This window comes from Leptopilina heterotoma, unplaced genomic scaffold, assembly GCF_015476425.1.
Source record: "Leptopilina heterotoma isolate Lh14 unplaced genomic scaffold, ASM1547642v1 Lhet_237, whole genome shotgun sequence".
Taxonomy (NCBI): Eukaryota; Metazoa; Arthropoda; class Insecta; order Hymenoptera; family Figitidae; genus Leptopilina; species Leptopilina heterotoma.
The window spans coordinates 951,748-966,872 of record NW_025110953.1 but is presented as its reverse complement, the minus strand read 5'-3'; the positions used below and the strand labels follow the sequence as shown (position 1 = coordinate 966,872).

General features: G+C 23.9%; 1 protein-coding gene across 1 annotated transcript in view; it reads right to left on the bottom strand.

Annotated features, from left to right (window-relative positions):
* The window catches only part of LOC122502727 (obg-like ATPase 1), a 38,242-nt gene that overhangs the window by 19,268 nt on the left and 3,849 nt on the right, over positions 1-15,125 (bottom strand). The window contains exons 2-5 of the mRNA XM_043612902.1: positions 13,283-13,464; positions 9,873-9,933; positions 6,222-6,349; positions 342-517 (exon numbers count right to left, since the gene is read on the bottom strand). Coding sequence (XP_043468837.1) covers positions 342-517; positions 6,222-6,349; positions 9,873-9,933; positions 13,283-13,463 — 546 coding nt within the window. The 5' untranslated portion in view covers position 13,464. The remainder of the gene's footprint in view (positions 1-341; positions 518-6,221; positions 6,350-9,872; positions 9,934-13,282; positions 13,465-15,125) is intronic.

Here is a 15,125-nt window from a genome sequence, read left to right as displayed (position 1 = left end):
ATCAATTCTAATTTCCTTAATTTTTCCTGAATTTTCTGATTTTCCTGATCTGTGGCAACCCTGTATTTACTCTTAAAAACATCAACTTAGAATTTAATTAATTTTAATAGACAAAACATAAAAAAATTATCACACAAATTAGAAAACAAAAAAAGCTAGTAATAATAAACTGTGAGCAGACATTCTGAACACAACGATGGATTGTTAATGTAGAAGATATTTACATAGTTTAGAATTTAAATTAATATAAAAAGAAATAAACTGAATATTTGTATATTAGCAAATAAGGTAAATTAGACTCTAATTATTAATGTTTTTAATTTCGTGAAAGAATGACTTACGTATTCGGGCTTGAGTTTTTTATCGTTGCCGCGAACGACGAGCTTTTCTAATTTCTCCAAATGTCCGTTGAGAAGTTCAATATCTTTTAATCGTAATTCATCGCTGATGATATCCAAATCCCTGACAGGATTCACGTCTCCTTCTATGTGTGTCACATCATCGTCCTCAAAAGCTCCTGTAAATAATTAATCATCAAAAACAATTTCCAAGAAAAAATTATATATTTTATTTATTTTTAAAAATATTAAATATTAATCAATAACTATAATTTAAATTTTCCAAAATAAAAAAAAAATTAGTTTTCTCTGAAAATTTGAAAATAAGAATTACAAAAATAAGACAACTTCCGGGTGATTTGTGAATGATTCCGACACATGGAAAGTGTAAGAGAAAATAGTAAATTCCAGTTTTCCGCTTTCTTTTTTTTCTCAAATATAAAAGAAGAAAAAATAAATAATAAAATTAAAAAGAAAAGAAATGTAGAAGCACTTGGCAATATAACCGCAAGAAACGTTTCTTGTCCATTATTTAAGAGAGCGGTGCCTTCAGCGCGAAAATTACAGGTCGGTTTAATTACAGAAATTACCACCTGCCATGATGCGATGCCGTTAAACGTCGCAACTACTTGGAATGTTATCTGACGCGAAATCTAGTACTCAAGTTCTTTTTTTTTTAGGTGTACACTCATCGTACTTCGATTACGCCGAGACGAGTGATCCGGATGTTCTATACGCTGAATCATTTCTAACATCGCGCATCACTAAAGAAACACGCCAAGCACTATCCAAAAGTATCAACAGATTCTCTGTGGTCCAACTGCAAGAGAATTCGATATTTAATAACAATAATGACAACAAAAAAAAAGATAACAAGGCATTTTTAGTTTTCTATTGCCGCGCGAACATTTTCAACTCTACTGCCACGAATCACGCACGATTTTTACCCGCGAGCCACCACTTTTTATATTCCACGAGCCGAATGTCGGAAGCCAAATAAACTTCTACTACAAATAAATAGGTGAATAATTAAACCCCAAAAAATGTAATTGTGAATAAATATTCATAAAAATATAAATAAATAAAATAAATATTTACTGCATGTAAAAATATTTTTCAAATTGTAAAAATAAATTTTATACAATATAATAATCGAGATATTCTGTCCTCACGTGAAGTTACGGTTTTTTGATTCTAAATTGTTTTATAGCTCAAAATTTCATGGCAAAAATTTGACAATTAATTTGTAAAATAAATAAATTGTATTTGTAAAAAGAGTAGTGATTTAGTTAAATTAATTCTCCTAGAATTTTTGACAATAACAGGATTTTCACAGGACAGGGAAATAAGTCAGGAAACTTTGTCCAAAGTATTAAAAAAATATTATTAAAAATCTTAAATAATGAATTTTCTTTCTCAAATTAATAAAAATCATAAGTAGAGTAACATTTGCAATTTTTACAAATAAACCGTTATTTTATTCTAGTATTTAAATAATTGAATTCTCGGACAACTTTTTGATAAGAATTGATTTGAAAAATAATTTTAGTTCAAATTTCAGAAAATAATTGACTTTTGAAAAAATTGCAGGTAATTTTTAAAAATAATTAAATTTTAAAAGGTTTCACATTGAAAGTATTTTGAAATTCTAATCCCTGGTGAACAAATAAATACCAATAAGTATTCAAATATTTATTAAACAAAAATTAATTAATTTTGAAAAATTTTATTTATAAATTCTGAAAAAATGAGGTTTTTAATAAATCGTAATTAAAATTTTTCGAAAATAGTTGAATTCCAGAAAATAATTTTATAAAACTGAAAAATTAGGAAATTTTCTCAAAATTTATTAAAATGAATTTTGGTATATTTCATAGAATTTTATTTTTTCACTGTAAACAATTATTTTTATAAATATTGCATTTTCTGAAGAATTGTAACTAAAAATATTTGGAAAATAATTAAATTTTACAAAAAAATTCATCTATCGTCGATTCTAATTAGAATTAATTTAAAAAAGAATTTCACATAAAATTTTAGAAAATATTTGAACATTTGAAAGAATTTCAAGTCTAATTTTTAGAAATAATTAAATTTCAAAAGATTTTACATTAAAAGTACTTTTCTAATTCCTGGTGTTGAAATAAATAACAATAAGTATTCAAATATTTATTAAACAAAAATTGAAGAAATTTGAAAAATTTAGTTTAGAAATTCTGAGAAAATGACGTTTTTAAAAAACCCTAATAACAATTTTTCGAAAATAGTTAAATTCCCGAAAATAATTTTACAAAATTGAAAAAATAGGAAATTTTCTCAAATTTAATTAAAATAAATTTTATATTTCAAAGAATTTTATTTGCTCGCTTTAAAAAATTATTTTTAAATATTATTGAATTTTTTTAAGTATTGTAACTAATAAATTGGAAAATAATTGAATTTCACAAAAATTGTTGCATTTAAATATTTAAATTCTCGAACAACTAATTGGTAAAAATTGATTTGAAAAAAAGCAGTTTTAATTTTTAAAGTAATTAAATTTCAAAAGATTTGAAGTACATTAAAAGAATTTTGTAATTTTAATTTCTGGTGGACAAATAAATAACAATAACTATTCAAAATATTTATTAAACAAAAGTTAATGAAATTTGAAAAATTTTATTTAAAATTTTTGAGAAAATGAAGTTTTTAAAAATTTGTAATTAAAATTTCTTTTAAAAATAGTTGAATTCCTGAAAATAATTAAAAAAAATTTTTAAAACGGGAAATTTTTTCAAATTTCATTAAAATAAATTTTATTTTCTCACTTTAAAAAATGATTTTTAAATATTATTGTATTTTTTGAAAAATGATAATCAAAAATATGAAAAATAAATGATTATTAGAAGCGTCGTAACAGGAATTTTAAGAAATAATTAAATTTTAAAAGGTTTCTAAATTTAAATCTATTTAACAGTTTAATGGTACTTTTAAATTATAATAATATTTAAATGTTTATTTAAAAAAATATTTATATATTATTTTTCTATGAAAATTCTAAAAAATAATTTACTTTTAGAAAAATTGCAGTTGTAATTTTTAGAAATTATTTAAAATTCCAATAAAAATTTATTAACAATAAGTTCTTAAATGTTTTATTTTTTTAATTATTGAAGTTTTGAATAATTTAATGTTAAATTTAATTTAAGATAATTGAATTCCCGAAAATAATTTTCAAAATTGAAATAATTACCTAAAAGTTTTGTCAAATTTCATTGAAATAAATTTTATATTTGAAAGAATTTAAATTTTCTCACTTCAAAAAATTGTTTTTTAACATTATTGCATTTTTTGAAGAATTATAACTAAAAATTTAAAAAATAATTAAATTTTACAAAAATTTTTGTATTTAAATAATTTAATTATCGTAGTTGAATTTTAATAAGAATTGATTTTAAAAAAATGTTCAGTTAAAATTTTGAAAAAGAATTGAATATTACCAGAGTAATAGAAATAATATAAATTTTAAGAAATAATTAAATTTTAAAAGGTTTTATGCTATAAAATAAATAAAAATTGCAAAACCATAAGGTCACCAAGTCAAAAAATTATGAAAGAAAACTGGATTAATTTCAGCAAAAGAAATCCCCCTTGAGTAACGAGTTTATTATTGGCATGTAAAAAAAATTAATTTCCCCGCGAAACGTTTGCTTGCTTGTAAGTTGTATGAAAGGTGTTGCCCTGAAAGAGGAAGAGACAGCAGTCATTCAACAATATGAGAAGTATATGAATTACATTGAAATTATCGAGTGTACCATGAGCGATGCATTATTATTGCCGACAATCTGTTATACACAGGCATCATTTAAATAATAATAAACGATAAGTGGATGCGTCGAAAGAGATATTCTTAATGGTTAGCATTGTATTTATAAGTCTTTAAGTATATAGTAAGGGACCAGTTACAAGTGCGCCTACCCACTCTCATTGAGGGTTTTTGCTTCGAGTCAGCAAATAATCATCCTAAAGTCATATTCGCAATTTAACGGCAAGTGAGATGATGCGGTTCCTGTCATTATCAATATTCCATACGCGTATTTATACTTTCAATTAAAGTAACTAGTTGCCGCCCTTATGAAGACTAGTGCATTATTTTTATTAGTCGCTAATAGCCATCGGTGCTATTATCTCAATGCAGAAGCAACGAGATGGGAATTTCGTTATTTCTCAGTCAATTTAATTTTACTTCAGCTATTTTGAAACTAAAAAAAAAACATAACAATTAGGTATTTTGTAAAAACGGAATTAATCCACAAGTTTTAAAGGTTTATATGAACGAAATATTTTTTTATATTACCAAATGCAATAAAAATTAGAAAATTAAATTTTACATTTATAAACTTTATAATTAACTAGCAAATATTACGCGCGCAACGTGATGTTCAATTTATTATTATTATTATGCAAATTACAAAATTTTTTAATTTCAAATATGAATTTTTTAATTATTTCAGATTTAAACTTTAAAAAAATTCAATTGTTAACTAATTTATTATTCCTGTTTATTAATTTCAAAAATTTTAATAAATATTCTTCGCAAGAATTCAATTATTTTCATAAATATTATTATTTTTCGTAAGAATTCAATTATTTTTAAACAAAATTTTAATAACATTTCACGAACGAATACAATTATTATTTTCTAAAATTTTAATAAATCTTTGGAAACAATTCAATTATTTTTTTGCTAAGAAGTTTATTAAAATTTTTGAAAATAATTTAATTTCTGCAAAGAATTTTAAGGGAATTTTGTGAATATACAATTAAATTCTTTTAAGGAATTCAATTAAGATTGTATTGCAAATAATTAAATTCTTATAATTGAATTCTTTCGAAAAATGTTATTAAAATCATATTGGAAATAATTGAATTCTTGTAAATTTTTTCGACGAATTTAATTAAAATTGTATTGAAAACAATTGAGTCTCGTACGAAGAATTTTCTAAAATTTTAATAAATACCTCGAAACAATTCAATTATATTTATAACAGTAAAATTCTTTGCAAAAATTAAATTATATTCAAAACAATTTCACGAAAAAATTCAATTTTTTCTGAATTCCTTATAAAAAATTTCAATAGAATTCAATTATTTTCTAAAATTTTAATAAATCCTTCAAAACAATTCAATTAAATTTATAATAGTAAAATTATTTGCAAAAATTCAATTATATTCAAAACAATTTTACGAAAGAATTAAATTTTTTTCTGTATTCGTTATAAAAAATTTCAATAGAATTCAATTATTTTCTAAAATTTTAATAAATCCTTCCAAAAAATTCAAATTATATTCATAAATAGTAAAATTCCTTGCAAGAATTAAATTATTTTTAATACAATTTTAATAACATTTCATGAAATAATTCAATTTTTTTTTAATTTTTAATAATATTTTTCGAAAAAAATCCATTATTTTCCAAAATTTTAATAAATTATTCAAAACAATTCAATTATATTTATAATAGTAAAATTCTTTGCAAAAAATGAATTATATTCAAAATATTTTTACGATACAATTCAATTTTTTTCCTAATTCTTTGTAAAATTTTTCAAAAGAATTCAATTATTTCCTAAAATTTTAATAAAATTCAATTACTGTTAAAAATAGAAAAAATTTAAACTTAAATTCAACACTTTCTTTTTCTTAAAGGCTGTTGCGTTGAACAACAAAATTTAGAATTTTCTTATGAATTCTAGAAATTTAATTTGTTTCCAGTACTTTTGATAAAATTCCCTGACTTCCCTGACCTGCGGAAACTCTGCTTAATATAATTCGTGTTTTTTTTAATTAGAGGATTAGAAGGAAGTAGTAAAATGTAATATTTAGAAAATAAAAAATACTCACTACAAAGGTGGAAAATTGCATCGCAGGCGTTAATATGGGAAAGAAAAGCGTTTCCTAAACCATGTCCTTCAGCAGCACCTTTTACTAATCCAGCGATGTCGACAACATTCAAGAATGCTGGTACTTTGCTAAAAGAAAAAATTACTCTGTTAATTATTTAATTTCTAAAAACATCTAATTTAGTTACTTGAAAAAAATTGCTATTATTTTATTTTTAAATGGAATTTTTCGTTATTGAAAATAAGTGACGCATCTTGATGGGAGTAACGATTACTATTAAAATGCTAATATAATTCTCATTGAACAATTAGCCTTTGTTGTGTGCTGATGAGGGTGAGAAGTGTGAAGATGAGCACAATTCACAAACGTGTCAGTCGGCGCGTCTCATCAAAGACTGCCCCGTATATTGTCACGTGCCACGACAAGGCAGGAGTCGTCAAATGTGCTTGCTCCAAAGAGAGAGAGAGAGAGAGAGAGAGAGAGAGAGAGAGAGAGAGAGAGAGAGAGAGAGAGAAAATGTGGACGTTATAAAGCTAAATTTCTCCTCTTTGATCCAAAATGATCCCTTCTGCTTTGCATTTCAATCATTCTGCGAATTACGCTCACTATTAAATCATCAAATTTACATCTTAGTAGAAAATAACTTTAATTACAGTTCCGAAAATTTAACTCTCAAATCACACTTTACGAATCAGTGGATTTTATTTTAAAACCTACGTATAGTATTTAGTTATATTTTCATTTTTTTATTAATTATAAAATGGTATTAATTTTATTTTCAGGGTGACCGCTTTTTTTATAAAAAAAACTTCTTGGTCATGAATTATTTTTCCCAGTATCTTTAAATTTTTTTTAATTTTTTAAAAACTATTTTCAAGATTTCAATTTAATTATTTTCTAGAAATTTTTACTACAATTCTTCTCTAATTCAATTATTTTTAATATTTTTTTAGAAGGTTCCTTAAAAATTGAATTATTTTGAAAAAAAGTTCACCTAAAACTAAAATATTTCTAAACTTCACTTATTTATAAGATATTTTTTATGAAATTTCGAATAATTTGAAAATTTTTCAATTAAATACATACATACTTAAAAATATAACTAATTAAAAAAAAATTTATTAAAATGTTTCAAATAATTTGAAACCTTTTAAATCAATCTGTATTAATAATATTAGTTTAACATTCTAAGATATTAAAATAGTTACTTATAAACTATTGTAGAAAAACGAATTGATATTACTGTAAAAAACAAGTTTTTAAACATTTATTTTCTAAGAAAATCAGAATTTTATTTACTTTAATGTCTCGTTTTATTTAGAATTTAAAAATTAATCCTTAGATATTTTGCATCGCTTTTGTTCTAATTAATTCAAATATTTACTAATTCAAATTTAGAGAATAATTTTTGTGATAATATTATTACAAAAAGATTTATAAATTTATTTATTTTTCACTATTTTATATGTGAATTTTTTTCTATTTTAAAATATAACATTCTTAATAACATTTTATATTAATTTTTGTAATTTTTGTAACTTTTAAAAAATTTTTAATCTGAAATTATTTAATTTTTGCTTAGAATTTCATTAAAATTTTTTAAAATAATTTCATTGTTTTAAAGAATTTTATGTAAATTTTGTGAAAATAATTAAATTCTTTTGAGAAATTCAATTAAAATTATATTGAAAATAATTAAATTCTTTTAATTGAATTCTTTCGAGAAATTTTATTAAAATTATATTGAAAATAATTAAATTCTTTTAATTGAATTCTTTCGAGAAATTTTATTAAAATTATATTGAAAATAATTCAATTCCAGTGAAGAATTTTATTATATGAATGGAAATAATTTAATTCTTGCAAATGTTTTCGACGAATTTAATTAAAATTGTATTGAAAATAATTGAGTCTCGTACGCAGAATTTTCTAAAATTCTAATAAATCCTTTGAAACAATTTAATTATTTTTATAAATAGTAAAAATCTTTACAAAAATTAAATTATTTTTAATCCAATTTTAATAAAATTTCATAAAAAATTCAATTTTTTAAAAATTTGTAATAATATTTTTCGAAAAAATTCAATTATTTTCCAAAATTTTAATAAATCCTTCGAAACATTTCAATTTATTTATAATTTTATTTTCAATTTATTTATTTATAATAGTAAAATTCTTTGCAAAAATTCAATTATATTCAAAACAATTTTACGATAGAATTCAATTTTTTTTCCTAATTCGTTATACAATTTTTCAAAAAAATTCAATTATTTTCTAAAATTTTAATAAAATTCAATAATTAAATGTTCAATTTTAATTTTTAATAATATTTTTCAAAAAAAATCCAATTATTTTCTAAAGTTTTAATAAATCCTTCAAAACAATTCAATTTTTTGTAGGTAGTAAAAATAATTGCAAGAATTAAATTATTTTTTATAAATAATAAAATTCTTCTCAAGAATTCAATTATTTTCAATACAATTTTCATAGACTTCAATAATTAATCAAATATTTAATTATAATTATTAACAGACACGATTATTTTAAAAAGTTGAAAAAAGTTCTTTGTCTGATTCAATTATCCTCAAAATCTTCAATTAAAATTATTCGAAAAACTACATTATTTAAAAAAATTCAAAGAACTTTTTCAAAAGAATTTACGATTTAAAAAAAAGTTCTTTTGCAAGAATTTATGATCCCCAAGTTTTTAACGTTCAAATAAACGAAATATTTTTTATTGAAGATATTTTTATAAATTACTGTAATCACAAAAAAATTTAAAAACTGAAATATTTACGTTTAGAAACTCAGTAATTAATTTTTTGAATAGTGACGCAAAATAATTGCAATGAAAATTTAATTTGTAGAAGAAATAAATAAAGTTCGTTCATTTGAACGTTCAGAACTTTAGGATCTTAAGAATTTAATGATTTTCAATACATTAATTTTAAAATTGAAAATATTTAAAAAGAAAAATTACTAAAAAAAAGTTAAAAAGGTAAACAACAACTAACTTCAAACTGCAAACAGATTACCGGAGTACGATTATTAATATATATTTTTAATCCATTTTCCTTTTCTGTAAATCTACTCTCTTATTTGAATAATGTAAATAAAAAAAAGGAAAATTTGAAAGAAAATGGAAAATTTAACGAAAATACACGTATAGGAATTGCAAAATGGACTCAAGGCGGTGCCGAGAGACATCTTGGAGAGACTAAAATGCAAATGAAATAGAGAATCTGCGAGCGAAGGAAAATTTTCACGAGTAGAGCATCAAGAGAAAAGTTCGCATCTACTGTGCGCGAATTTTAGAAAGGTGGGGTGTGTACCTATGTATATATACTGTAAAAGCAGAATTTACGGAGCCTGTCAGTGTTTGGTGTGTCAGTATATTTCAGAGAGGCGAGTGCAAAACTGATCTGCATTGCAGATCACGTGCCCTGGGGTACGTGCCTCATACCCCTCAGGAATCACCAGTTGGAATAAAGGCGAAGACGTATGGAAATGTCGCCAGTTATTCCGTTCCGTTTCCCTCGTTAGGGTTTACCGCGGTTCACCATATAACGTATTCTCAAAGCATTCCACATTCCACTATTCTCCAATATATTTTCCAATTTTTTTTTTTCTTCTTCCAAATTTAATGCTTACCTCACTGGTTTGAAGTATTCACACAGGTAGTCATACCTCGCGTCCGGTACAGGTACTCGACGTGCTTGAACAAAAAGAATAATCGATTAGACAAATTTGTCCCGTCAATTTACTGCAGGAGAAAAATGGAATTTTAATAATAAACAGAAATAATAATGTAATAATAAATTGGCGATTTTTTAAAAAATTTTATTTTCAATTATCAGGGTTGTCACAGAAAATTGATTTTCTTTTTCTCTGACTTCTCCCCTATTTCCAGAAACAATTTTGACTTTTCCCTGATCCTAAAAAAATATTCTGATTCAGTTCAAAAGTGAATAGACAACCAAAAAATGTTTCAAAATTCAAACACATTTATTTGTGAATATCTTTATAATTATAAAATTATTTGGAAACATCAAGTTTTTTAAAATAAATCTTTATTTATTATCAATATTTTTCCATAGGAATTAAAATTATTTAAAATTAAAAATTTCGAAACCTTTTAAAATTCAATGATTTGTCAAAATTGTCAACGTAACTTGACAAATTAAATTATATTAATTCTAAATTATTCAGATTTCCATTCAATTATTTTTTAGAATTTTTGATTAAAATTCTTTTCTAAATCAATTATTTTTGAAAATCTTCGATAAAGATCTTTGAGAATTCAATAATTGAATTATCAAAGATTTTTATCGAATTTCTGAAATCCACTTGTTTACAATTCAATTTTACGAAATTTTAATTATTAGAAAATTTTTGAATTAAATATATATTTTCTAAATATTAACTAATTTCAAAAAAAAAATTTGATATAAAATTTCAAAACAAATAAAATGTTCTAAATTATTAATCAAAACTATACGAAATTCAAATTTTCAAAAACTTTTTGGGCATTTCTAGAAATTTCAGCTATAACACTTCTAACATTCAATTATTTTCTCAAATATTTCACTAAAATTTCTCTCTAAATCAATTATTTTTAATATTTTTGAGAAAGTTCTTTGAGAATTCAATTATTTAATTATTATTTATATAAAAAAGAAAGTTTAGTTTAATACGTCTAAATAGGTTTAATTGTTTTTAATTGAAGTTTACAAAATTTCAACTTTGAATTAGAAAATTTTTCAATTTAACTTGCGCTTTCAAGAATTCAAATAATTTCAAATAAATTTGATAAATAAATTTTTCAAAAACTAAAATTTTTTAGAATTTTCAATTAAAGTTATTAAAAATTTCAATTTGAAAACTTTTAGGATTATTTCTAGAAATTTCTACTATAAAATTCAATTCTTTTTTAGAATTAATTAAAACTAATCTCTAAATCAACTATTTTTAATAATTTTCAGAAAGATCTTTAAGAATTCAATTATTATTTATATTTAAAAATAAAGCTAAATTAAATACGTCAAAAATTCACTTGTCTTCAATTCAATTTTACAAAAATTCGATTCGAAAATTTTTCAGTTAATTATGTATATTAAAAAATTCAACTAATTTCAAAAGAATTTGATATAAAATTTTAAAAAATAGTAAAATGTTCTTAATTATTCATCAAAACTATTCAAAATTCAAATTTTCAAAAATTTCAATTTAAAACTGTTTGGATTATGTATTTCTAGAAAATTCTACTATAACTCATCTAACATTCAATTATTTTATCGACTTTTCCACTAAAATTCCTTTCTAAATCAATTAATTTTAATAATTTTGAGAAAAATCTTTGAGAATTCAATTATTTAATTATTTTTTGTATAAAATTCCTTTCTAAATCAATTAATTTCTAATAATTTTGAGAAAAATCTTTGAGAATTCAATTATTTAATTATTTTTTGTATAAAAAATAAAGATTACTTCAATACGTCTAAAATACACTTGTTTTCAATTAAACTTTGCAAAATTTTAAATATGTGTTGGAAAATTTTTCAATTTAACATAATTATGTGTATTTAAAATTTCAAATAATTTCAAAAGAATTTCAAAGAAAATTATTCCAAAAACTAAAATTTTCAGAATTTTTAATTAAAACTATTCAAAATTCAAAATTTAAATTTGAAAACTTTTAATTTTAAGTTTGAAATTCCTAGAAATTTCAACTAAAACTTCTAAAATTCAATTTTTTTTCGAATTTTTAACTAAAACTATTTAATAATTAAGTGATCAATTCAATCTGCATATTAACACTATTCAAATTAAAATGTTTAAAATTTCAATTTAAAACTTTTCTGAATTATTTCTTGAAATTTCTACCATCACTCTTCGAACATTTAACTGTTTTCTTGAATTTTTAACTAAAATTCTTCTTTAAATAAATTATTTTTAATAATTGTGAGAAATTTCTTTGAGAATTCAATTATTTACTTATTATTTATATAAAAAAGGAAGTTCACACCAATACCAATACTTTTTTCAATAATTTTTTTTTTTTAAATTTCAATTATTCGAAAATTTTTCAATTTAATATCTATATTCAAAAATTTAACTAATTTTCAAAAAAAGTAACATAAAATTCTTCAAAAAAATAAAATCTTTGGAATTTTTATTTAAACTACATATTCAGAATTTAAAAAATTCAATTTGAAACCTATTTGAATTATTTCTAGAAATTACTACTATATGACTCTTTTAACATTAAATTATTTTTTCGAATATTTAACAAAAATTTTTCTCTAAATTAATTATTTTTAATAATTTTGAATAAGTTCTTGGAGAATTCCTTTATTTAATTATTATTTAAATAGAAAAAAGAAAGTTCACTTCAATTAACTTTTACGACAGTTTTTTAATTAAATATGTATATATTTAAAAATTCAACTAATTTTAACAGAGTTTGAATAAAAATATTTCCAATAGAAAAAACTAAACAGAATTTTTACTTAAAATTTTTTTTTATACTCAAATTTTCTAAAATTTTAATTTAAAACCTTTTGAAATTCAATTATTTTTTGAGTTTTTAGTGAAATTATTGGCTAATTATCTATGAGTAATAATTTTATTATAGTTGTTCATATTCTCTAATGTTCAATTATTATCAAAAATAGAAAAAAACCTAACTCTTGAAATTTAATATTTTTTATGAAATACTCTGATTTCCCTGACCAATTTTACTTTTTTCTGAATTCCCTATTTCAACGTGAGTAAAGTTCAGAACGTTTATGATCCAACGGTTGAAAGAAAAAATATTTTTTACGCAAAAAACAATATTTCTTTTTTATAAATTTTCACTTTTCAAATTATTGGCAAAGAAGTTTTTTTTACAAAAACTTTTTACTAAAAAATTTGAATAGAAAAATATTTTTTTTATTAAATCGTTGATTATAAATTTTGTAAACTTCATCAACGACTTCTGGCAACCCTAATAATCTTTTCTTTGATTAATTATTTATATTTAACGTATTTTTAATGTTTCGATCGATTTAAATACTTATTTTCATTAGGATCAATAGTGCAGAACGGGAAGTTCTCTGCGGCTGCTTGACTCTTGGTAAGTACGTTGAAGAAGGTTGATTTCCCGACGTTTGGAATACCTACAATTCCAACCTTGAGATTTACTCCAACACGGCCTATCAGAGGCTTCCGTTCCGGCTCTTCGACTTTCTTCGGTGGCATTCTGAAAAATTTCATTAAACTTTACTCACATTTATAATTATAGTTCAGTAAATTATACTTTATCAACAAATATATATTCAGTTCAAAAGAAAAAAAATGAACTAAATTAATAGTTTAGATTCTCGAAAAAAAAATTTATTCCCAACGACAGTAGGTTCTGATCGTATTAAAGGGAAATTACCATTGTTACCATAAACATCGACAATATACTTTGAAAAATTATCGGTTGTTTGCGATATAAGTACCATCGTTGAAAATTTTCAATGTTACAAAACAATGGTAATTTCATCCAAATGTGATCACATCAACTAATCCCGATAAGATCAAAATTTTCCCTAATTATTATCGTGACATGAAGGAGAAATGCCTTATAATCAAAAATGCCTTATTTTCAAAAGGCAATGGTTTGTGTACTAAATATAATAAAAAAAAAAGATGACGCTCTTGAATTACAATGATCGTGAAAGAAGGAAAATTCATAGGGTCATGAATTGATGGTTAGTTAATTGCAGATATAAGATTTTTGGGCGATTGCTTTGGCTACTTTGTAACCGTGGCAGACGGGAACGAATTACAGCCAATTGACGGAATCGTTTCCGCGCGGCTCTCTCGTCGCCCTTTTAAAAAGTTCATGGCTCGAGGGCGTTAAAGATTCTCCTTGCACTTGTACAACTCTATATAAACGTTTGATTGTGCGGCTCTAACACTCTCAGGGATGGAAATGAAAATGATCCGACGACACGCCCCCGAAACACACCAAACCCCCCCCTTCTATCCGCATAATGCTCAAGTTTCTGTTGAGCCCTATATATGGGTAAAATGCCTCAGGTTGAATGAGTCCTCATCGTTTCTTGGTCCTCAACGATGACCACTCGAGTTCGCTCGAGTGCTCGCGGTGACTAATTATATTAATGCGAACCGCATCAAGCAATTGCTGTGTTTACCACGAGATTACTGACTAGAGTGGTATACACCAACCGCGCACGGCTGGAGCCGCCGCTTATATCAAAAACGATGAAACCGTGCAGCGGCGGCGGCGGCGACGACGCGTCCGGCATCAAAGAAGAGAAGGACAATTGTAGAGGAGGGTTTGAGGACAGTGGAACGTTGAATATGGCGGTTTGGTAGAACCCGATTACTGGGCACCTTTAAGACCGCGAATCACCGGCATCACGCCGAGAATCCGCAAAACCAAGCCCGAGGCCGCCAATCCGCCACCGATTCGGGTTCTTCTTCTTTTTTTTTTGTTTTCTTTTTCGAAACATTCATTCCACCTCCTCCTTCTATATATAAAGAGAGAGAATAAAACAGTGAGAAGCTGTCTCTCGCCATCTCACAACCCTTAAAACGATTTACTGTAAATCCGAGGAGCTCTCTTTGCCTTTTTGCCCCTTATGATCCAAAGGGGGAAATTTGCAAATTACTGTAATGAAAAGACGAATCAAGGACTTCTCATGGAGCTTATAGGATTCAAAGTACAAAGACGCGGGTGCGCCTTGGCGCCAGGCCCTTTCGCGTCTTTAACATCTCAACGACCTGAAGGGATGATCTTCATCGATAATAGTTTCAAATATGGAAATTTCTCTGGGAATCAACATCATTTTTTTTTCTCATTCTCGAACAATAGAATTCAAAAAACTGTAAATAAAAAATCAGAATTTT